At 41.9% G+C, this 25,657-nt stretch overlaps 1 protein-coding gene across 6 annotated transcripts in view; it reads left to right on the forward strand.

The window, feature by feature from the left end:
• The first annotated feature begins 699 nt into the window (after positions 1-699).
• The window catches only part of mast3b (microtubule associated serine/threonine kinase 3b), a 35,897-nt gene continuing 10,939 nt past the window's right edge, over positions 700-25,657 (forward strand). For 2 of the 6 annotated variants that reach the window (XM_014337644.2, XM_014337645.2), the window contains exons 1-9: positions 700-1,055; positions 3,476-3,565; positions 13,346-13,434; positions 15,904-15,976; positions 18,137-18,157; positions 18,486-18,564; positions 20,957-21,114; positions 22,436-22,511; positions 22,787-22,996. In XM_014337644.2, coding sequence (XP_014193130.1) covers positions 1,009-1,055; positions 3,476-3,565; positions 13,346-13,434; positions 15,904-15,976; positions 18,137-18,157; positions 18,486-18,564; positions 20,957-21,114; positions 22,436-22,511; positions 22,787-22,996 — 843 coding nt within the window. In that variant the 5' untranslated portion in view covers positions 700-1,008. Of the gene's footprint in view, positions 1,056-3,475; positions 3,566-6,594; positions 9,361-13,345; positions 13,435-15,903; positions 15,977-18,136; positions 18,158-18,485; positions 18,565-20,956; positions 21,115-22,435; positions 22,512-22,786; positions 22,997-25,657 lie in introns of those variants that run through there. The other 4 variants (XM_014337646.2, XM_042225905.1, XM_014337647.2 and 1 more) reach the window with 4 other exon arrangements.

The raw sequence follows: 25,657 nt of genomic DNA on the forward strand, positions 1-25,657 counted from the left end.
GTTTTGGCGTTTGCACGTGTTTTGGATTTTGCACGTGCTTTGTCTCTAGGGGCCACCATCCATAACTGGCTTATTATTAAGTGTGATATTTTTTTTAAGTCTACGTGCACTCAAAAACTGTTATAACCGGCAGCAGGGGCATCAGATCTGTGCATAGTAGCAACTAGGTGTGGGCTTTGCGTGTCCACCTCAGTGACCGGTGTGGCCACAGCTGCCACACATCCGCACAACATAAAGGCTCGTAACAGCAAGACAGTCCCCGCATGCGCGTGCACGGCGCTTCCACGAATAGAAGCGCGCATCTTGGTGTGCGGCAGCTGTTACGGTCTCCGGCAGAGGTATTCCCCAGTTCCATCACGACCAGCAGCCTGCCAGTGTTCGTGGTTCCAGAGTTGACAGTAAAAAAAAAAAGAAACGCTTGTATTAGGTTGTTTTTTTTAATGCCATATGATGCATAGAAATGTGAAAAAACGCGTAACGCACCTAAATAAATACAAAGATACACGAAATGACCAAACCTCGGGGCGCATTCAGACTCATCGGTTTGTGAATAAAACCTCCTTCTCGACATGAATTTCTCGTCCTCACCCAACCTCGACTCTGACATGGCTGTCACCCACCGCCCAAATTGATTTGGCCACCCCCCTTCCCCCTCGCTTTCCTCCCTTCCCTCCCTTCCCACCAGTCACATGGAGGTAAGCGGTGACCCATCGTTCCCTCGGTTTTGTGGCAGTCGCTCGCTCTCCGGTGCTCTTGAAAGACGCACGGGGGGAACAAACAAACAAAAAGCGCAAAACTGACAGTAACTGTCTTTTTTTAAAGTTCTTTTATTGTATCTGTTGCTAAGGAGAATCAACCCGGAATCCGCTGAAGCCGCCGGGAAACGATACTTGGTTAAAGGGGTTATTTTTAGTCCCCCACGGCGGCGATGAGTGGCTGGAAGCCGGCTGCGAGACCGAGCGCTGCTGCGCTGTGGTAAGTGAAGCCCCAGCTCGGTGCTCAGGAAGAATGAAGTCGAGACGAGATAAACTGAAGATCCCCTCTCTGACTCTGGAGTAAGTTCTGCTTTTTTCAAACAAACAAACAAAATGTTTTCGTGCTGTGCTGCAGATGTGAAACCACTAGCTGTCCTGTGTGGCTGCTGAATTTAAAGTTGCAGTAGGTGAGAAATAGGAGCGTTCACGCGCTCGTGTACAACGCGCTCGTGGTGTCAACAGAGTTTTAGATGCGCCGTGGCTTTAATTCAAACCTTCAGCTATCTGCTGCGCAGTGAAGTTAAACAGCCACCTGAGCACGAAAGATGTAAAAATAATCTCTCTCTGGGTGATAGCATTCTCATTGTCTTGGTAACGGCTTCGGTTTATTCTCATATTTTGAAGACGATGCGCTTTGGAGACTTCAGGAGTCAACAGGTGTCTCACCAGCAGCCTTTATGTCTTTAGAAACATCATCAGTGCTCTCAGGAAGACCCAGGCTTAAAATTGGCAGATCCCCCACCCTGCGCGTTAATCTTTAAACTGAGCTGAAGTGGAGAAATCAAGCTGTCCAACCTTGAACTGGATCCGTGTTTGCTCAATTTACGACTGGTTAAATGTGTAAAGCCAAACTAGTGAAAACAATACTAAACTTGTGATGGCGCTGACATATTTTGTCCGTGAAATGACTTCATCCAGGTTCCCAATCCTTTAATCTCACCAAATGTTTAATTTCATATGACTTTCTGTTTTTTTCCTTCTCTATTGTCTCTTTTTTTAAAGCTCAGTCCACAAGTCCTGCATGAATCACATCGTGGCCTTTCCACAGGAACAACACACACTGACAGTGTTTTATTTAGCAGGACAGACGCTGGCTTTTCTTACAATTGCTAACCTGTAATTTTTGTCTCTATCAAAGCCCATGACTGCAGTCTTATGTCCACCCACCCTTCCTTCTGAGTGAATATAGCCTTTTTTTTGCATTGAGAAAAGGGAGGGGGTTAGGGAGCGGGAGGGGTGGGGGTTCCTGCTGCTGCTGCCCACTGGGATGCTGATCCATAAGGCGTAGGAGCTCCCTTCTCGCATCCTCATCATCCTCTGATCCATGCATCCATCTGCCTCCTCTGTGGACCATCTCGGCTGAGCATGCGTTGGTTTCATTTCATTTTTAGGCACTCCTTAGCTTCTGAGATACAGAGGAGGTTTCACACTTCGCAAGCAGGGAGGGTCTCAGGGTCTTAATGATGGCACCCGCTGAATCAAACCACTACTGGAAGTGCAAATGTGAAAAGTAACACTTTCCTGGCATTCAGATAGATTTTGTTATGGTGAATTGTGCTCTTCGAGTATTTAGCCAGATTTGTAGTCGTAGTGACACTTTGGATCTTATGAGGTAAAATATGAATAACGTGGAATAATAAGAAGCCATTAGGTCTGAGCACAGTTGTAATTGGATTGTAGTTTTTAAGGACAGCCAATGGATGTTATCTGATGATTTGTAGCTACCGCCGGTCTGAATATCAGAGCCTCCCTGAACATTTAGGAAAATCTGAAATGAGTCAGTCTGAGATTTTCCGCTCTGTTTTCCACTCTGGACAAGATTGGAGATAAAATTGAAATGCAGTATGGAATTGACAGATTATTCACTCAAGCACCACTCGGGGCTTTTCTTTAAAGGGTCTTAAGGAGAAGACGTGCCAAAATGAAATGCAGTGGAACGACTCGCATATGTTGCTTAATTATGAGGAGGCACTACAGAATGATCAGTCTTTGTGCGAGGAGTTGTTTTTCCTACCGTCCGCCCTGCATTACTATGACAACATGTTCATTAGTGCTGTGGTAGCCAGGGCCGTGTTTAGCACTGAGAAGCTTCTGCAGAACTGAGACAATAGCAGCTTTGTGGAACCCCGAAGGCAGAGCTTAAATCTGAGAGAGAATTACTTCACGCATTATGTCAGTGTTAGACAGATGCAGATTTTGGAGCAAGCACGGCCTGCTTATCTCGACCGTGCATTAAGATGTGAAGTAATAGCTGATTCATTAGAGACAGTGCTGTGCAGGTTTGGGTGTGCAAGAACTACAAGTGCATTGTTGTTTTTGATTTCAGGAAGTCAAACCTCGATTTATCTGATCTTAGGCATCTCCTAACACTGTTAAAGATTGCGCTACATGTTCAATAAATGTGTGTTGGATGCTGAAATTTCCTGTCTGGTGTGTTGACAAGCAGCTGCTGACTTCCTGTTGTGTAAGAGCTCACACGAGATCAGTAGCCGGCTAATCAGATGCATCCAGGGATGCACCCAGCGAGCCTGTAAATAAACAGCGCTATCAGATGGGCATCGGCTTTGGCAGCCCCAGTGGTGATGTCAGCTGGAGAGAGGCGGGCATCGGCCTCTAACCTTGCGCCAAAGCTCCAGCACTGACTGATGATGACAGACACCTGACGGGCCAAGTTGCTGAGCCAGCTCACTAATGCACGTGACCATGTCTTGCTCTTACAGTTTGTCACCCACATGCCAGAGCCCCACCCTCCTGAGCCCATGCAGCCCATGCAGCCCCTGCAGCCCCCTACAAACCCTTCATCCCTGGAGGTAAGAGAGCCAGGTCACACGTAAACTCTTCCTAAGGACTAAACCTATCCATTTTTAAATTAAATTAAAAAACAAAGAAAAAAAAAACCCCTGACAATTTGCTGAACAGGTAATGTTAATGTTACTGTTAACATGGGCCAGCAAGTGTAATTAAATTTTTATTTCAGAATAATACAGCTCTTATTATTTGGTTGCTTTTGATCCTTTTATGCACTATTATTTCAGAATAGTGCATAAAAATGCACCAAATCATTCCTGACTGGATCGATATGACATAAAAAAACCATAATTTGCTCATTTATATACATGACAATAACACAATCTGGGTGTGTTTTTTTCTGTTGCTTTTCCTATTTGAGAAAAAAAATGAGATCAGAAAAAGTCAGAAATATCAGTTGAGTCGTGTGCTCTTTGTTGTCTTGTTGTTGTTTTTTGGCATGTGAAGGTGCTTCTGTTTCACCAGTGAAGACGTGTCGTTTATTAGTTGTCTCTAAGTCTTAGTGGGTTGCTTGGCAACGGTGCTGGGTGCTGTGGAGGAAGGCAACACTGCAAACAGAGGCGGCTGCATCCAGCATGTTTCTGGATGTGTGAGCACCGCTAGGCTGTCACACCACACACTGAGCAGTAATGAATCTCATTTGCTCTCCTGAAAAATGAGCACAGTTTTTCTAGGGATGCAAAAAAACATGCATTCATTTGCACATGGACATAGTCTGATTCCACAGCATGACCGGCTCCATATTTGCTGGCTTCGTGTTTTTAACACCGTTTTGCATTTGTTTCACCACCCAGGCACATGCTCATTCTCTTGCATCAGATTCAGTATTTGTATGCAAATTTCTTATTTCCCAACATCAACCCTTGGATCAGAAACTGTGATTGTGCTGCAGTTTGGCTTGAAGGAAAAAAATGTGAGAAGACAACATGCCTTTTGCCTGGCGTAGGATTCATTTTCAGTATTACCCATTCTAATCTTTTGGCAGCATAGCCAAATCCTAAACCTAAACTACAGACAAGAACAAATTATGTTAAGCTGCCACACCCTAAGTAGCCACCTGGTATGAGCTGTATATCCAATAAAACCTGTTTGATGACTCAAAAAAAGTAAATCACTTCAGAGTTTCTTTGTGTCAGGGTAGATGGAAGTTTATTTAAAATTTGACTGGAAACCAGTTCAAATTAGATTAAATAACATAAAGTGCCAAAGGTTTGGAAACAGGACCGAAAAATTCCAGCTATCTGGTAGAGTCACGTGAAAGAGAGAGTTTTTCATGTGAAAATTATTCATTAGCTTTAGCAGCAATAACTTGAAGCAATCATGATTTCATCAGTCTCTCACATCATCGTGGAGGAATTTTGGTCTACCTTTCTTTACAGCGTGGCTTCAGCTCACTGAAGTTTGCAGGCGTTTTAGCGTAGCTCTCTTAAGGTCTGTGCATAAATAGCCAGCATATAACCAAATTGTTAACGCCTCGATTCTTTTCTTTTTCAGCCATTCTGTTATAGATTTGTTGCTGTGCTTGGCTCGCCCCATTGAATTATCCATTTCTGGCCATAGCTCTCATCCACATGGCCTCACATTTGATTCTAGAATACTTTGGTATACGATGACTGCAATGTGCCCAGGCCCTGTGGCTTCAAAACAAGCCCACATCATCACTCCTCCTCCACCATGCTTGATAATTGATGTGAGGTGTTTGTGCTGATGTGCTGTGTTTGATTTTTGCCAAACATGATGCCTTTGTAAACCCTAAGCTGTACTGCCATGTTCTTTTGATAGAGAAAAGGCTTTCTCCTGGCAACCATCACAAACACGTTATACTTGTTTTGTGTTTTGCTAATTGCACTGTTATTGACTTTAACGTCTAACACACTAACTAAGGCCTGTAGAGTTTGAGTTGTAGCTTTTGAGTTTTTTGCAGTTTGCATTGCATAGTCTGACCTTGGGGTGAATTTGCTGGGTAGACTTGCAGATATCTTGAATGTTTTCACTTGTAAATACTTACTGTAACCTGATCGGCTGTGAGTTTTTCGAAAATGACCCTATAGACATTCTATTTGCTGTGGTGACCCCTTGTGAGTAAGGGAGCAAGTGAAAGCAGCTTCTTCCGAGCATTTCACTGTCTTACCCTGAGGTGAATTTGCCTGGACGCCCACTCCTGGAAGAATGTGGCACTTTGTCCATACACACCTAAATGCTCCAGACCGGCAAACTGACAAATGTCTGCTTTTATAGAGGTGATGTTTACATTTGCTGATGATCGGTTGTCCTTACCCTTTTAATTCCTATCACAGCACATGAAGGTATGCTTAGACACGACTGCTCAGAATCCTGTAAAAACTCTGTTTTTCACATGACTTTATGTTAAAGCCTTTAATGAAAAATGGCCTGACTGTGTGGGAAATAATGTGCATAGAGACACTAACAGTCATGAATGGTATGTCAGTGGTAACAAAGTCATTTCACTGAAAATATCTATAAAATTCCACTTAAAGCTGCTGTGATGGAAAGTGCAGAAATGACCAAGCCTGAAAATATGCAATATTCTATCTTTGTTATCAGATAGCTTCAGACACAGACATGCCTCTTTTTGTCAAGGTAAGGTGCTTGGTTACAGTTAGCTTAAAATAAAAGAAAGATTTCAGTTAGTTTTTGGGTCATAGAGATGACGAGATTACGTTTTAAAGAGTAATGTTATTATTATGTGCAGAGGTGTAAGAAGGTTTTATTTTTAGGCCTGGTTGGTCTGAGACTCTAACTTGACACTTCTAATCTTATACATAATGAAGTTTTAAGGTCAGGTAAAAAATAACTAACTACAAAAACACTGGGGAAATAACTGTTGTACATGCAAACTTCTAATGATGACTTTAAATAGATGTGCAGCAGTATAACTAGAGAAACAAAAAGTTGCAGATCTATCTATCTATCTATCTATCTATCTATCTATCTATCTATCTATCTATCTGTGTGTGTCTATGTGTCTATGTGTGTGTGTGTGTGTGTGTGTGTGCGTGCGTGTGCCAAGAGTAAGTGCACAAGTACTGGATGTAGTTTGTGCAGTGGAATGTACCACTATTCAATAAGTTTATCTGGAACTTCCCTCTACCAGGCTCCTAATGGTATACCCCAGCAACATCTTATGCTGCTTTCACGTTTTGTAGGAAATTATCCCTAAGGTATGAATGCAAGCAGCATCTGTAAGTTTACTCATATTACATCATAAAAGGATAGTTTGCAGGTTTGCAGCACAACTAATCATAAAACATATAAAGGCTGCTCTCTCTATATATTACACGTTTTAATTATTCTTGGTCTATTTGGACAAGATTTTCTATGGAAACTTAAAAACGTAACAATGATCTTGCACTGTTGTTATTGTTTACATGGCAGTACACCAGGTTATTAAAGAAATACAGAAAAAATAAACTCTTTTAAACAGGAGAACAAAAAAAATTAGATTCATTTTCCAGTTCATTGCTAATTATTATGATTAAATGATTTTAAAAGGGGGATTGTTGATATCTGCATATTGTCCTGTCTCGTTTACACACAGGTTTACGCGACTATTTTTTCAATATTATGTTAATTTCGCAGTTATATGATTATAACCCTTCCACACAGAGAGGTATAATCATACATACTAAAAGAATTCAAGCTACGTTTTGACCTATCTGAAGCCTATATGAAAAGAGTGGCTGTCTCAGGCTAATGTAGGTTATAAATAGTCAAGATAGAAAGTAGAGAAAAACAGCTTTTAGCAGGTTTCTAGCACGTTTGCGTGGTAGGAGTCAGCGTGGTTTGGATTTGTACTCCCAGTCTTCAGTGGTGTCAGTTTTTTTTCTTTGCTCTGCTTTTGTAATCTGAGCTGCAGCACCGTCTGTTAGAGTCTTTAGCTGCAGTTATGGCAAACCAACACTTCTCCCCCACCTCCGTTTCAAAATCCCAGGGTCATTAATCATACAGAAAACAGCATGACTGAAAGCTTTATTTTATTAATCTGCTACAGGAATGTTGTATTTATTTGGTATCTTTACATGACTCACACTTTCAGTCTTACAAATAATATTACATTTGCATTTTTAGCAAAGACAGATAGACAGAAACCCCCTTACAGGCCAGCAAGTCTCATTTGTAGTCAGCACTGGGACCAACAAATCGGGGCTGGGTTTCTGATTATAACTGAAATTAATACCTTTGTTTCCACTCTGGGAAATTACTTAGTCAGATCCAGTGCACACTAAAATATTGCCATCAATGTTATCTTTTATGTTATCTTTTTGTGCATCTCCTGGCTAAAGTGAAGTGTTATTATTGGTACGGAATCAGAATAATTAGGACATTAACAGATCCCAAGTTTAGGCAAAGCTGCTTCTATTCTAGTTGTCTATTGTCCAATACACGTGAAAGCACTGAAACTGAAAGACAGCTCTGTTGACACTGATGACAATATACCTGCCCCACAATGGCCTAACTACAGTACACACAAATATATACACCCACAGCGCACATAAATGAAGTATTATTCATCAGGAGGTACAGTATGGTTGCATATTTGAATGTGGGGCTCATTGAGGATTATCTATTAAACTAAAATCAAACACTACACCACGTGCACTCACAGTTTTTGATACCCAGTCACATTTATTGGGCAGAAATAGCAATCAGTTGTGCAAATACCAAAACAACTATTTGTGTAGCTGGATTTAAGTGCTTAAAGTTGAACCTTTTAGAACATGATTAACGCCACCTTGTGCCGATAGATTTACATTTATTTATGTTAGCTAATTATTAACAGAACCAATAACTCAGGGGGAAATAAAGACACTAAAACTAAAAATCAGTGTGTTGTGTGGTCTTTGGCTCCAACAATGAGTTTCATGTTAAGTAATCAAGGCTTTACTGTCCACTTTAACTGTATCTTTAGCAGCAATTGGCTCTTCCTTGTTTGGCTAGCTGCACTGAAACTAGAAGATCCAGCTGTTAGCCATAATGTTCAGGTTTTAAAGCACTTTATGGATGAGAACAGAGTGGAGATATGGAAAAGAGCTGTTAAATCGAGTGCTGCACACAAAAATTAATATGAATACAATATACATACATTTTTAAACCATTGCATATGGGAATATAACTGGACTCAGAACTGTTTGTCAGGCTTTTAGGGGATTGCCACTGTCCATTTGAAACTGTTTTGTAAGAATTAGCTAACATAAGAGAAGCGACAAAAACACAAGTCAGTTAAAAAGCCCTAAAACTTGAGCAGACTTTTGCGGCAGTGCGTAGCGAACGTAACGAGCGGCGCTTGAACGCAGCACTTGTCTCCAGCTTCCTCACGCGCAGAGACACGCAGCGAGCGGACACGGTGTGGACAAAGTACCGCGGGCTGAGAGGCTGTTTTCAGCGGTATCGCTTAACCGACAAGCCGCGAAGGACGTGATGTCCCGGGTGTAGCGCTTTCCGTCAGACCGGAGGATGTAACGGCTGCTCCGGAGATGTTGGGACGGCACGAGGCGGTTTGACTCCGGCTTGAATACAAACGGAACCGCCGAAAAGAAGAAGACGAAGAAGAAGCAGAGACGATGGTGGGGAGAGAAGCAGTATTAGCAGCAGCAGCTGGAGGGGGAGCGGATTTCACATCAAGTCGAGCTTGTGTTTTTTGAAACCAGCATAAACTTTAAACGAGGGGTTATGCAAGAAAATCCTCCAGCATGTCGGATCCGATTCACTGGTCTGCGGTGCCGAGCCAGAGCAAGTCCCCTTTTGTTTCGGTGTCGCTACTGAAGCGCTCGAAGAGGTACTTATCAGAAGTTGACATACCGGAGGTTGAAACTAGCCCACATAGCTATTTAGTCTTTAAAAGCTACCACATAGGATTACATTAGTCTATCCTAACTCACTCAAACGTCTCCGTTTACGTTTAACAACACGAGCTAGCTGCTGCTTCAGAGCAGCAACCCGATCGCTTGAACGTTAATCCAGTGTTTGCTCTCTGTTACTCTTTTGTTTTTGTGGTTATGAAGAAAACATCGTATCTGAAGCTGTTTGCAGATAATATTTGCTATAAAGCCAATATTCTCAGAGGCAGGAGCTTAAAATAATAGGCGCGGTGTGCAGTTTCCTTTGTTGAAATTGGATGTAGCATGACAGCAGGTCTGCATGTGTTTGTCAGTGGATGCACTTTGCAGCTGGCACATAAAGCTGTGTGGATAGACTAAATAATAAAATTATATGTGCGGATCCCTGTTTAGTTTGGTGTGCTGCACGTTGGATTTGGGATTAGGGTTATAATGACTGCCTGGAAGTCTTATTTAGGTGTAATGTATTGTGTTTATTGTTGGCTGACTGGAGATAAGGTCTGCACCTGTTAACTTCCTTGTGCAGGATGTCACACAGGATCACTAGTGATTGATATGCTCTCCAGAACGTGCCGGGCACAGTCTGAAAAAGCCCCTCTGGCTATCAAATACTTTAAATGTGGAGCTGGACATCTTAGATATTGAGATTTTTTTATCAGTGCAGCCAGAAGTTATTTAATCAGGTGACTTTTCCTCAATTCATCTTGTGGGCTCTAAAACATCAGAAGGTATTTGCTTCATTTTATCTGCATCATAAATTTGGAACGGAGTGCTTGGACCAGCAACTTTGAAATGTCGAATTTCCTCCTTTTAGGGGATTATTTAGCATTCCCTCCTTTTTCCTTCTCAAACACACACACAGTGGTGGACATCTGTTGACCAAGCTGGGCCCGCGGCTGCGGTCAGCGTGCACACCCCCCCCTTCAGGCTTGAGTCCGGTGACAGAAGGGCATCCTTTTTGGATTGTGGCTCTCATGAGTTTTCTCTCTTGATCTGTCATGCTGGTGTGTCATGCATTTGCCTGCAGATTACAGTTGTAGTTACGTAAACGCGTCTCAAGGCAGAGGTGCTGTGAAGGCGGAAATTATCTCACTGGTTGAGTTAAATTCCAGTGGGCAGAGAAAAAAAAACAAAACACATAAAAAACGCAAGCTGTGGTTCTTAACGCTCATCTGTATTGGGCTATGAATGCTGTATTTTTGGTAAGTGTTAAAAAAGGAAAGAGGAAAAAAAAAATAAAGTAAAGAAAGAATTAGCTCATCAATAGTATTAGGTTAACACGAGCTATTGAGCTTGAAAGGATGTGCAGCAGGTTAGGGTGATTAAAGGACCGGAATGGAAATGTAATAATGAGTGAATGGAGTGTGCAGAGAAGTTAGGAGTACTTAGAGGGCCTAATGAATGAAGGAACTGAGAGATTGAGGACAGATCGAGGAAAGCAAGTGAATAAGGAAGTGAAGAAGATTAGTGAGGAGAAGTGAGGGCAGCAGTGAAGGAAGATTAAGAGTGAAAAGGTGGTTATGTAAGCATGTCCAGCTGGCATACCTGTAGAGGTATGCAGATGTCCAGGAGAGAGGGCAGTGGCATTTTTAACCAGGCTGGTAATTACAATCTTGGAGAGCAAGAGGATGCCTGGGTAACTGAGAAGAAGTGTACTGATACCAATTTTCTAGAATGATGTGCAGGACTGTAGTAACACTATCAGCCATACTATCAAGATATGGTGAAAGAGTCATTAAAGCTAGATAAGAAGAGAAGCAGCACTATGGCTTCATGCTGAAAAAGAGCACGTTTGCTCTGAGGGTGCTGATGGAGAAGTGTAGAGGTCACAAAGATGCTCTGTAATGCATCCATTGGAGTATGAATTTGAATTTGAGGACTGTTTGAAGATGGTGGCACTGACAGGAAGACAAGCAGAGCTAAAGATGGAGAAGATCGGTATCAGAGGGACAGTTCAGGTTGACAGACAGAGAGGCAAGGTTGAGACGGTTTTGGACATCTGCAGAGGAGGGCTAGTGGAATTATTTGACTAAGGATGTTGGAGATGGAGCTGCCAGGAAGAAGGAAAAAAGGAAGACCTCAGAGGAGGCTCATGGATGTAGGGATGGAGGACATGCAGAGGGTTGATGCGACAGAAGAGGGTGAGAGGGAGGCAGATGATCCGCTGTGGTGACCTCTGAAGGGAGCAGCTGAAAGAAAAAAATGATAATAGGTCATTCAGCTGAAGAACTGTGGAGCTAATTTCATTGCAAGGCGTCAATCGTCCGTCTACAATTTTCAAGACTTGCTAGTTCTCCTACAGCATTGGTCACAATTGATCATCAAACGGGTCTTCTATCAAACTGTGGTATAGATCAAGGTCACGTTTGTTATTTTCTGTGCAGTAACCTGTGAATTGTGGTGATACATTGGTATTCTGTTTATTATTTACTTGTCTGACAGCATTGCTACTAGTATTAGCATTTAAATATTGGAAACTTATTGTTTAAAAAGGGATCTACTTTCTTTAGTTTCTTTCTCTCATATAATCTTGAGAAATACTAATAAAACGAACAGATGCAACATATGACTAAACAGAATGCTAAACACCTTTCTAATCTTGCACAAAAGACAGTACAGTAGATCATTTTCAGACCCATTTGGTCAAGAATCGCCAAACACAGTGTTGTTTATTGGTTGTGTTTAAACCAGTAAAAAATTAAGCCTCAGGCTGAAGATATATGGGTCCAGAAAATTAATGGTCTTCAGATGACCTAAAGTGCAGGTCTTAGCATGTTGGTCCCATGTCGACATGGTTTTACTCTAGCTTCCCACCACAGTCACAAGCCACGCATGTTAGCTCAGCTGATGATCCTAAATTAGGCGTGGGTGTGATGGTGAGCGTGAATGTCGCAGTGAGTTAGCCCTGTGATAGGCTGGCACCCTGCAGTAGATTTGCAGCAATGTCTGAAAAAGGTCTTTTTTTGCTAATTAACGATGGAAATTCCTGCCTTTAAAACAAACAGGCGATTGCAAGAAACAGTAAAAAAAATACTGAAATGAAATTAATAATGTAAGGACATCCTAAAGATGGTAAACACCGACAACAAATTTTGACGTGTTTTTCAGGAATATCGCTATGTTTGTTTTGTTTAATAATACGTAGTTATATGAGGATTGCACACTCTACATCCATGTCCTATCTCCACAGCACCATTTACCCCCATTTCTCCTTCCAGTGTGCACACAAAACAGACATGTTTTGGTGTTACTCTGTGTTTTTTCAACCGTCACAGCTTGGAGGATAACGGTCTGCTACGATAGAGGTCAAGTGTCTGCTTAATCTCCTCAGAGTTACACTGTCATGAGCCTTTTGTGTCGACAAGCTGCTGCTCAACACACATACTTAAAGCCAATCCGAAACACTGGAAGACTCAGATGACTCAGACCTGTAATTATAGGTGGAAGAAGTCAGGGCAGCAGCGATTACGCTCACTTTGAAGGAAACCAACAGGTTATTATTTTCTGGCATTGCCATATCGTTCTTCCCGTCAGTTAAAAGAGCTGCTGGTATTATCAGTGTGTTTCATACAGTGCTCTGTGTTAAGGTGTGGAGCTGCTGTCATTATTTTAAAAGTGAGAATGTTGCAGGTTTTAAAGGGACCTTGTTGAGGACATAATGAGAAGAAATAAAGCTTTGTTATTCACTGATCATGAACGTAACACTGCAACTAATTTGTCAGCATGCTACTACACCTGCAGGGCACAGATTACCCTACTGAGGCCAATGTTAGGTTATTTTCATCTGCAGAATACAGCAGTCACTTAGTATTCAAACTACTACAGAAACACTTGTATATAAATTGTGATGGCAGATGCAGATAAGTGATATGTTTTGACTGTGACAGGCTGTTGAGGTTTCTCTTTTTGCTGTTTGTGCTCCAGCTGTCGCAGCAGCAACAGGAAGAGCCTCGGTGTCGGGACGCCGTCGCCTACGCTTTCCCGGCCGCTCTCTCCACTTTCACTCCAAACTGGTAAGACCTGTTTCAGTGTTTTCCAAAATCTCGGCACTGCACCGGCCAGTCAAACTGATGAAAGAATGAACTGTTGCTATAGAAGCGTTTGCTTTGCTTGTTTCCATCTCACCTTACCAGCGTTGAGAAGAAGGATGTTCAGAGTTGTACGACCCCAATCCCAAAAAAGTGCTGCGTAAAATGTATATAAATTCATAATGCAATGATCTGCATTTCTCAAAAACACAGTAGAACATAGAAAATATCAGATTTTTAGAGTGAGACATTTTACTGTTTCATGGCAAAAAATGAGAGCTTACTTTGAATTTGATGGCAGTGACTTATTTTAAAAGAGCTGGGACAGCAGCAACATAAGGCTGGAAAAGTGAGTGGTACTAATATGAAGCAGCTGGAGGAACATTTTGTAACTAATTAGGGTAATTGGCAAGTAACACGATTGGGTATAAAAAGAGCATCTTAAAGTTTCCCTGAAACAAAGATGGGCAGAGGTTCATCATTTGGCAAAAAACGCATCTAGAAATTGTGAAAGAATTTCTTAATAATGTTCCTCAACCTAAAATTACATAGACTTTCAAATATCATCATCTACAGTACATAATATTGTCAAAAGAGTCAAAGAATCTGGAGAAATTTCTGTGTGTAAGGCAAAGGTAAAAAAAATCAATATTAGATTCCTGCGAGCTTCTGGCCCTGAGCCAGCACTGCTTTAAAAACAGGCATGATTCTGTCATGGAAATCACTACATGGGCAAAGCCATATGTGAACACGATTGAGAAACAACACTGTCTTCTTTGGGACAAAGCTCATTTAAAGTGGTTTGGGCCAAAGTGGAAAGCTGTTTTGTGATAAATCATAATTTGAAATTATTTTAGAAATCCATGGAAAGGCACCATCAGTCTTAAAAAGTATTAACAAGTTTTAAATCAACATTTGCTTTCATCCAGAGTACATCTTTCTCCTACAACCACTTGCTTTTCATAGTACAAGAGCTGGGTGCTGAACTGACCGGCCTGCAGTCCAGACCTTTCATCACTGGAAAATATTTTGTGCATCATGAGATGAAAAATGCACTGAACAAGAGTCAAGACTGTTGAGCAAACATAATCCTGTATCAGACAAGAACTGGACAACATTGCTCTCCCAAAAGTCCAACAGCTGGTGTTCTCAGTTCCCAGACGGTTTCACACTGTTGTTAAAAGAAGAGCAGATGCTACTGTTACGTTCTTAGTCTAGGCGTGTATTGAACGCAACAAGAAATTGGCCCCACTCACGCACCACCCAAGAAAGAACATAAACAGTAGTATCTTTTAAAGTACTAAGCAACCATTTATTTGCTTCAGCAGTGAGCAGTGCCAAAAATAACAAACACAACTCCCTAAAGGTCCCTAAGCTTTCCTACACAAATGAAAAGCAACCAAAAGTGGTAAATATGGCCCCCTCCCAACTTTTGGTGATGTGTTGCTGCTCAAATTTAAAATGACCTCGTATTTTTCTTCGATATGTTCCATATCGGCGTGTTTTCTAAGTTCTGTCGTGAAAGACTGCCGACCACTTGTTTGTATTTCAGACTAGTCGACTAGTCTACAAGTCTGAAAAATACTGACTGCAACCGTTAATTTTCTACATCAAGTGCTGCAGAACAGCATTTGTTCACCCAGCTGGCATCTGTATTGCTTCCCACCTTAATTATTTTCAGCCTAACATCACAGATAGACAGATGGGGGCTGCTGTTTGCCAGGGTTGAATTCTCGTCTTGTCTTCTAAAAAAAGAAAAAAAGAAGAATCACTGTTGAGTCTACAAATAACAGAGAACTTAGTGAAGAACTAGTTTTAAGTTGTATCTTTAACACTTTGTTATGAGCTGCCTTGTAAGAAACACAATATGTTCTAATTTCTTTAGATGAATTTATGAAAAATACCAAAGATAACTCAGTTTGAAGGCCATAAAATAGCAATTTTCATGAAATTGTAACCTAGTTAAGGGACAGGAGATACTGAGATGCTTGATGTTGCCCTCCTGCTTTCGAAATCAGCGGCAGATGCTCTAAAGCCCCTGAATGCAATGAAGCAGCAGGAAAAAATAACGTTCGTATCCTCATAACAGCAGTATGTAGCTGTGCTTCCTTTTGAACTCAATCACGCTAAGGATGAGCTAATAATGGAGTGCAGTCGCACTCTAATTGGGCACTCAACACTCCCATGTAAACACACTATGGTCTCTAGTGTACCCAAATCTGCAGACTCAAACAAAGCCAAGCAGGATGAGGCTTCTCCATGAATCGAGAGCCTTAGTAGACTGGAAGCAACATTTGAAAAAGTAATATCAAAATGATATGTTGGACCATTCGTGCTAGTTTTGCACTGATGATAGGTTACTGCATAGACATGATGTTATCTGTTTTCCGTTCCATTTTCTCGTATGTTATTACAGTGCTAACTTTTATTTATTTATGTTTTTATGTCTTTCAGCCGCCAGCAGTCCTTTAGACAGTCCACGAAATGTGTCGACCAGTGCCTTCCTCAACTTTCCATTTGCCCGAAGGTATGTCGGCAATGCTTCTTAAAAATTGTTCCCCTGGAGTTTAGTGTTTGCCTTCTTGCTGTTTTTAATCATGCTTGTATTCTGTTGGATGATGGACATTAATCAGCATCACTGCTGTTAAGACAAAGCCACATGTTGAATGTGGCAGAAATACTGCAATGAAACTTAAAAGTAAAAAGCTTGTGTCATTCGATTAAAAGTTTGAACCATAAAATCCATCATATTACACTTGTATACAAAGTAAAATCAGCAAAACAACGAGTATTTTTAAAGATATAATTAAAATCGCTTTATGATGTATTTTTGAAGTTCCTGGAACTGGCAACTCTTACGGTGAAGGTTGTTGGGATTGTGCTGGTAGAGGATGATGTCAAGGGTCAACAGTGGTCGAAGTTAATGGTGCTAGCACATCAGTCAAGTCAACTTTAGTCTGGTTTTCCCCTTTTAAGAAGAAGAAACCACCTGTCAAAGTTTTCTTCTTGTTAAAAGAAAGCTTTTCTTTCCCACTACACGTCGTGTAGTTGTTGGGGTTTCTTACTAATATTTGAGGGTCTTTACATTGTCTCCCCTGACGATATGTCCTCTGAGGCAGCTGTTGATTTGAATTGGTACTATATAAATAAAACTGAATTGAGTTAGGTAGTCGTTTTTTGATCTCTGAATCACCTGGGCCATTGTTTAGCCTTACGTCTTTGTGATTTATTACTGTGAATCCAAATCAGAAAAGTACACACTTAAAAAAATGACTAAAAAAAAGCTAACACAGGATCACGGTCTTCATAAAAGCAGCGAGAGGGAAACAGCAGAAAGGTGACTGAGGCTGACTCAGCCGGGAGCGCTCCCCACCATCCTTAACGCTGCAGACTCCTCGGCAGGATGAGTGAAGTCAGATGGAGGGTACCCCCCCTTACTCACGCATCATTCAGCCCGGTTCCCATGGCAACATGCTTGTCTCGCTCCAGGCGTGCGTAGCCGACAAGTGAGGCAGTACCTTAAAGACACCCGAGAACAGTCATTAAAAACTTATAAGCAGGTTCAGGTGCTGTGGACTGCTCTGAGAACACATCATAGCTTGCCAACAAAATAACAGGCACTAGGTAAATATTTATTCATTACATATTTAGATTTCCTCCTGTTGTATAAAAAGCCAGTCAAATTAAAGGTCAGTTAATGTCTTTTTTTTAAAAAAAAATTTCATATACACAGGAATGGCCCTCGACTTATCTTGATAAGCTGAACTTAGACTTGACTCTAAATTCATGCCGATAATAAATTGTTGTTCGATACTTTTTTTATTATCTCATCCTGTGTCATATATCTATTCCTAACCGTCACTGTGCTGCAATAAAATAGACTCACAGCCATGAAGAGAACTCTGTTTGTTACTGCGTGAAGCTCTGGTTGTCCTGTTGTCACCATTTAATGAGACCCTTTAGTGGAAGAAGAGATTCATGAGTATAATCCGTCTGCTGTTGTTGTTTTTGTGGCAGTCAAAGCTTTTTATTAATTTACTAAATCTGTCCCGATCTATTTAACACTATTTGTCAGGGTTGTATGCTTTTTTTTCTTAAGGGGGGAAAAAGGCAATGAGTTTCTGCTACGTTATACGACAGACGCCTTTGCAGTATTTTTGTGTGATTTGATAAACTAAAGCGTGTTGATGCTGGTGATTTTCCTTTGGCTCAGGCTAAAACTTTCTGCCTAAGCAGGAAAAGCCCTGCTCTTGAAGTTTGCCACTCAGCCTATGCAGCTGCACTTGATTCTCCATACAATCTGTGTGAAAGTTTAGTGCAGTCCTTGCATCATTTCTGTGCGTGCAAATGCCAAATAACATAAACATACTCCCACCGCCACCCTTTTTTGCAGCTGTACAGTCCAATCTGCAGGTTCGTTCTTTCCAGCTTTGAAGTGAAGGGCTCTTCCTGTTATGTAACACACATCCTCAAATTAATTTAGTTTGCTCTCCACTCTTTGTATCTGGACAAATGAAAAGTGGCAAGGAAGGCAACATTGTCAGTACTAATCCCTCAGCCGAATGCCAGAGGTCACAGGTTCATTTGTGCAAGACTCTTAAAACTCACTGAAACTCACTTCTCTGCTTTTCTCTTTCTTGTTTTCTTTTTTTTCTTGTCCTTCTTTCCGTTGCTGTCGTGATCGCAGCCACTTGGCTCGCGCGGACAGGTAGCTTCTTTTCCAATTCTTGCATCCTGTCTTTATGTCTAAACTTTTCTGTCGTGTGTTTTACACAAAAAATATTCGTCCTTCATAAATTCTTATTGCTTGATTATTGAAATCAAGTGATGAGAGAAAGTGAGGGAGGGAGAAATGGGCATTTATATTTTTAGATATATATATGTGGAGGGAAAAAGACATAAATTTCATGCTCATGTAGTCACAGGACACCTCCGTTGTCTGTTATGTAACAGGTTTCACATATGAAATGCTATGAAATGCTAACTAATGCCTATGCCGCTGAGGCTTATGTAACGTGCATGTCTGCTTCCCTCAGAGCCGAGGGCCGACGATGGTCCCTGGCGTCCCTCCCTTCGTCTGGCTATGGAACCAATCCGCCGAGCTCCACTGTCTCGGTAAGACACCCGGAAAAATGGCGCCATCGTCCCCCGGTCACAACATGGCAGCCAGGCGATTCTAACACCTCACTCAGCCCAAATAGCACATTGGTTTATGCAATAAGGGACGGTGAATGCCAAGACTGATGATGACAAACCGCTAATTGTTTTCCTCCATCGTCTGCTTCAGTGAGTCATTCTCCAAGTCTGTGGAACTCGGTGTAAGAAGTAACACACACACACAGTCTGCGTGGATGCATATTAATGAGAAGAGGAGGGGACGGAAATTTAAATAATTTCAGGAACTTTTTATTTTTTTTGACAGCCTTTATTAAAAACACAAAACATCATAACATCACATTAACAGTACACTGAGACATTAGTGTTTGGTAGCTTTAAACAGCATTTTTGAACAACAGGATGTCACAGTGATTCAACCAGATGTTTTTAAAAGACTGCGAATTGTCTTATTGCAGAATAAAGCCGTAATTGTATTTACTGGATGATGTCACCAGACGGCAGTCAGATGAACAGTTCGTAATGGCGGCAGTCTGCCAAGTCTTTGAAAGTCTGCTCTAATAAGGAGGTTTATTGGGCCAACCCGGGCATAGCCCCAGAGGTCAGTGGGGACAAAAGGGCTCTTCAGTGGCCCCCGCTGCCCTCTTTATACTGAGGCTTTAGAAAGAGACTTCGCAGATGCTGTCCCTCTGGCCCCGTTCTGTTCACGACACATGGACCGCAAAATGAAACAGATTGCCGGCAACAGACACCGTCCCCTATTTTGCTTGAAAAGATGTTACTCTCTGCCTCGGTAGACATGGAAGATGACTGCAAATAATAATAATGCCTCTGTAGGCTTTTGGTTTTTTGGTCACCTAAATTCATATACATTGTGAATTTGGATTTAGGGCAAATCTTCACAGGTGTCTGATCTATTTTATCAGAATGCATAAGTGGAATATTCTGATCTGAAAGATGCTATGTGGAATTATTTTACATCACTGAGTTCATTCGTTATGTCTTTTAAACAATTATAACCTTTCAGTGTGTTGTTTTTCAGCTGGTCTGAAAAGAAACTAGACTCTTACGTTTCATAGCATATCACAGATCTTTCCAGATTCAGTTACTCTCACTGAAGTAGTGCATCCATCCATCCATCCATCCATCCATCCATCCATCCATCCATCCATCCATCCATCCATCCATCCATCCATCCATCCATCCATCCATCCATCGGTATCCAGTTCAGGGTTGCAGGTGGCCTGGAGCCTATTTTAGCTATCATAGTGCAAGAGGCAGGGTACACCTCGGACAGGTCGTCAGTCTGTTATAGAGCCAGTAAAATACAAAGAATAAAGATTGTCCAAGCAGAAAATCACAGTACTGCAAAGGAAAAGAGCACCTTCTCATGGGAGAGCAGGGTTTGAAACCCGAGTGAAGCCAAAACGCAGCACATGCGTAGGCCTGTGCTTGCCTAGTAAGACGAGCTTAGCTTTAATTTTATTTTTTCCCCTTCGATGATCCTTTAAGTCAGGCTCACAATGCAGAACCAATTTCAGTTTGCTGTTGTCCTTTGCTTTGCCCGACTTGCCTGAACCCGTTTGTGATCTTCAGTCTTAGCAGCCTACCTTGTTGAGTGATGCCACCTGAAAAGCAGACCGGCAAATTGCAACATTAGTTGTTTTTCTTCTTTTGCGAAAGCAGCCCGCAGTGGTTACAGGGCCGATGCTGCGTATAGCAACATGTAAAGCTGGCTTAGCTTGCTCTTACTAATCGTGAACACAGCAGCAAATCTTTGTCAGTTTGGGAAGCTGTTGGGCTTTTGTAGTGTTGAGGTGAAGATCCTTTCTCAGGGATTTTCAGTCTTAAGTCATTTTTGAGTTCATTTAAATATTTTCCCACTCTTTAGAAGCACTGCACAAGATGATGGGTCGGAAGTAAAGATTTGGATACTTTAACATTTATTCAAATGTCAAAACAAGTAGCTCAGAAGGGCTGAAGAGATACTGCTCGTTGTTTTGGTTAAATCAGCCTCAAAAGAAGCTCAGTATTAAATGTGAAAATAGATGTATTTTTCTTATTTGATGGATTCCAAGAAACTTGATTCTTTTCATCTGAACGCAGAGTTTTCAGCGGGAGCAACTTCAGCTCATGACAATTTGCATATTAATGATGATGAAACTGACCTCACGACCCATTGTTAGTCAATGGTGCCAGTTTCGGTCACTATGTAGTGTTTATAAGGTTGGGGAAACCTGCAGTCAGCTGCATGTCACTTGGCTGAGTGATAAAACGTTTCTCCCACTGAAACCGCAACATGTAGATGAACAGAATCAACTTTCTGGGGTTGTTTACCTTGATGATTGAACATCCTTCAAGACATTTGATGAATTTCTTTCTGTGTGCGCAGTCCTCCTCCTCGTCCCAGGAGCGTCTCCACCAGCTTCCCTACCAGCCGACACAAGACGAGCCTCACTTCATCTTCAAGCACTTCCGCAGCACAGACAGCATAACAGACGAGGACGGACGGCCCTCGCCGGTGGTACGACCGCGGTCTCGGAGCCTCAGGTGGATAATTGACACAGAACTGAACAAACTAAAAAAACGTGCAATTAAACTTTGTTTAGGGTAGCCATTTTTAGTTATTTATTCAGTTACTGAAAACATAAAGTGTAAAGTAAGGACAGGATCACTATTTTAAGACGACCTTCTGACACCGACGGAAGGATCCACACTGAGATGGGAGAACCTCTCGCAGCCTCCTGTCTGTTTTGTTCAGATTGTTTCTTGTTCTACCATCAAATTAAAAACATGTAATGTTTCACACAGATTAAATGCAGTAATCCGTCCGAAAGGATTAACTACCTACATTTCAGATTAACTTTGGACAGCGACTACAGAACACGAGCGCTGTTGTATCATTTATAGACTGTCAGATTTGAAGACGCCTTCAAGCGCCAGTTTTGGCACCTCAGCTGCCTCCGATTGATCGCACATGCCCGTTGGCCGGCAGGCAGGTGGAGATCTGACTGCAGAGCGGTGCGTTTTTGACAACTTTTGTCTGTTGGCTCTGCTCCGTGCTGTTTGTGCAGTGCCTGAGTGCTCTGTGTTCTGGCACCATGGTGTGCCGCGCGTGGGCGTGCTAGCTAACAGAGCGCCTCGGGGATCATCGTCTCATAGCTGCTGAACTGTAGTCGAGGGTGGTGGGTGTCTGATGCGGCGAACTGCAGCGAGCTTTGCAGCAGTGTGTGCTGGGCAGAAGCCATCCAGTAAAACAGAGGCGTCTTTTATGACAAGAAAAAAAAAAAAAAGACACTGGGAGTCTGTTTGCAAGTGATAGGTTTTCCCTCCATCTGTTCTGTTTGAAGCTTCATCAAGCAAGATTTCTCTGTAAAAATACACCTTCCCTTTGGCCTCAATGCTGGAGTGGTTCTGCAGCGAGTGACTAATTATTTGATGTCGATGATTCACACAGTTTTGGCTAGAAGAAACCTCTGCTGCTGCCGGTACGGAAGCATCTTAAAGTGAAACATCAAAACCTGACAGTGAAATCCACCTTGATTGGAGCTTAAGCAGCTTAAGAGCCACCAAACCTGAATGTTGTCTCGCAGGCTGACATCAAAAGTATCGTTGATGCTGACCTCAAAACCCTCGTTCAGTCACACTCAGGCTATTAGTTAAGAGCCGACGTGTGTGTGTTGGTTGGATTGAACTAAACTGACTGCTGGCCATTTCGAGGGAACTGCGATGGCCTCGATGACATAACCACTCTTCATCGCCATTTAATAGCTTAGAAGAGAAATGCAAAGAACTGTGTAGTAATAATAATAAATGTTTCTGTGTTGATCAGTTGCAATGTACTAATTTGTTGTGTTTTGCTTTTTCGTAGCCCGGGCCGATCAAGTGTTTCCTTCGATAATGAGATAGTCATGATGAACCATGTTTACAGAGAACGTTTTCCAAAGGTACGTACAGGATATCTGTAACTTTGAATATGTCTTCGTTGAGAATGCAAACCAGAAACACACTTTGCATTTCTCCTGTTGTTGTGTGGAGCGTCCTGAAGCCTTTTTGGGTTTTGGTTTTGTTTCAATAAGGAGAAATGCTTTTAAACAAGCTTTTAAAGCCCACTTTTCAACATTTGGAGTAATTATTTTTAATTTGCTGTAGAGAGGGGTTAAAAAATGATTATCAGTGCTCGTTTAATTGTTCTAACTCTGTGTTTGTGTGCTCCCTGCAGGCCACAGCCCAGATGGAGGAGCGCTTGTTGGAGATTGTCACACATTACTCTCCAGACAGCTCCCTCCGGCTGGCTGACGGGGTGTTGGGCTTCATCCAGCACCAGTTGGTGGAGCTGGTCAGAGACTGTCTGGATAAGTCCCAGAACGGCCTGGTTACCTCTCGTTACTTTGTTGAGCTGCAGGAGAAGCTAGACAAGCTGCTACACGAGGTGAGAATCCCTCAATCTGACATAGGGTGCATCCGAAAGGCATCCACACTGCTGAGGTGTATCTTCTAGGAAGCTGAGGGGTAACTGGCCACCACCAGTATTTTGTCATTAATTAACTGAATCCATTTTGGAACAAAGCTGTCACATGACAAAATGTGGAACAAGTAAAGACCTGTGAATGCTTTCCAGTTACACTGGAGGTTTTGCAGGACTGATGAGAGAAGCGGTGCAGGCCAAATGCTCTCTCTGGTTTTAAGCAGCAGCTGATGAACTGATGCTGAACTCTTTAATTTGGGTGTGATGACGTTTTGAAAGAGGATTGATCGAGCCCCGGTGAAATGTGCAATCAGACATGCCTCTCCAGTGATAGCCAACGGCACACACAATAGATCTCTTAGTGGAAATTTTCAGTGATGCTGAGAGGCACTTTTGTCACAGGTCTTATGCATGTTGTGTTAGTTTCTATAGCAACCCCTTCCCGTGTTTCTCTGCGTGCTTTCAGACAGCAGGCACGGCTAACTCTCTGTACTTCCAGCTGAACTGATAAGTCTGTTCCCGCACAGTGGAGCAAATGTCATATATTTACGCACACACACGCACGACTTGATTTGTGTGCCAAGGCCACTTTGTTAAAAAGGGCAACAGTTTTTTCCAGAAAGTTTTCTCTGGGTCTTTGTCATGCAGTATATGCACGGGGCCCTGTGACAGACTGGGGACATGTCCAAGGGGTGTCCCGCGTCTCACCCTGTGACAGCTGCGCAGGCTCCAGCCCTCCACGTGGATACACGGCTGCGGTGTTGCCTGAAAAGTGACACATTTTTTATTAATTTGTTATAAAAATCTTGTACATTACAGGAAGCAATGCACAAAAAGTAGCTTTGTGAAAGAAACACCTGAACAGTGCTCTGGACTAGATTAGAGGTTAGAGATTAGATGAAACTTTATTAATCCCTCGGGTGTGTTCCTCCGGGAAATTCAGTTTCCAGTAGCACAGCACCGGCAGAAGTTGCATGTTACAGATACAATAAAGGGGAATGAGAGCAAGGATATAAACATAAAGACTATAGCCTATTTTAGTAACAATTATTAATAATCATTCACTGCTCTCTATTTCCCATATCTGGACTTCTTCAGGTTTGTGATTGTGCACTGGTCCCATCATAACAATTATAAACTATGCTTAAATTGCATTTAATGCTTTATTGGCTGTGGGGTACAAAATGTTTTTCTAGTCTATTTGTCCTTGATTTTATTATCTTGCCTGATGGGAGCACTTTACACTAATTATAATTTGGGTGTGATGAGTCATGCAAAATTTTGGGGGCTTTTCTGAGACAGCGGGTGTTTGAAGTTCCTGCAGTAAGGAAGCGATTTCCTGGACGACCTTTTTGAACCACCCGGAGAGCTTTCCAGTTTGCCAAAAAAACGTGTTGTAGCAGTAGCAATTTTATTGATTACATTTGATTACATGTAAATTCAAGAAGAAGACAGAAACATAAAAATGATACCTTAAGGCAGTGAAAACCAAATAAAAACAACAAACAACAACAAAGCAACAACACCTGTAAGGCTGGGTGAATGAAAAGGTTTTAAGTCTGTTTTTGAATTTGTACACAGTTGTAATTGATCTCAGGTCAGCAGGCAGCTTGTTCCAAAGAACAGGACCACAGTAGCTGAAAGCACCTTCAGCACATTTACATCTGATTCTGAGAACAGTTAAAGGATCCTGAGAGGGCTGACCAGGTGCTAGACAGTAGGATTTCTGTCCGGCATAGAAGGAGGTCATAGGGCACAGTAACAAAAACACTTTTTGATAGCATCATTAATTATCTGATGAAGATATTCCTCTTCATTCCGGGAAATACGTAAAACTTTTACCATTTACCCCCATTTAGGCCTGTTCTGGGCTAACTGTTGATCCTCTGATTCTGTGTCAGAGCCTCCTCTTTCAGCTCAGCTGTTAAGTAACAAAAATAATGTCTGTTTATTGGCTAAATATTTTTGTGTACATTTGTCTTAAAATCCACTTTTCTTTTTCTTCTCATCGATCTGTTCTTTTGTTCGTCAGTGTTGATCACGAGGAACTGTGGGGATACTGCACTTTGTAGGGTATAGCAGTACTCGCTGTAAATATGGATAGCACTAGGCAGTGATTTCAGGCACAGACATGGCCTGTATCACAGTTACGTACAACAGAAAAGCTTTAACAAGAGTTTAGAGCAGGCAGGAGAAAGCCTGTGACCGTAAGGTTTGAGTAACTGCTGTCTTTCTTAACTTACACATTACTACACTCACCACCAGAAGGTTAAAATATAATCCACACAAACCTAAGTGTAGACAGAAATGACGATCACAGCCACAGGAAGCTTGGCAGATTGTGAAAGAGTATCTCATGTTTCAGAAATGCTGGTAGACAGGTGTAGTAGCAACATTTCCTTTAGGGCCACTTTCTTGAGTCTGTATCCTCATATTTGACAGGTGGCTGAGATTAGTAATAATCTTGTCGTGCAGGAAGCTTCAATTAGCTCTCATATGACTGGATCACAAATACACAGTGTGCTGTGCTGCTGTATCGTCACCAGAACAGGGTGTTTCTCTGTTATTATAGAAGAAACTGAAAATGACTCACGAAGACTCCGCCCACCCACCGCGGATTATTCT

The sequence above is a fragment of the Haplochromis burtoni genome, unplaced genomic scaffold (assembly GCF_018398535.1).
Source record: "Haplochromis burtoni strain Fernald_Lab_line unplaced genomic scaffold, NCSU_Asbu1 Contig_189, whole genome shotgun sequence".
NCBI lineage: Eukaryota > Metazoa > Chordata > Actinopteri > Cichliformes > Cichlidae > Haplochromis > Haplochromis burtoni.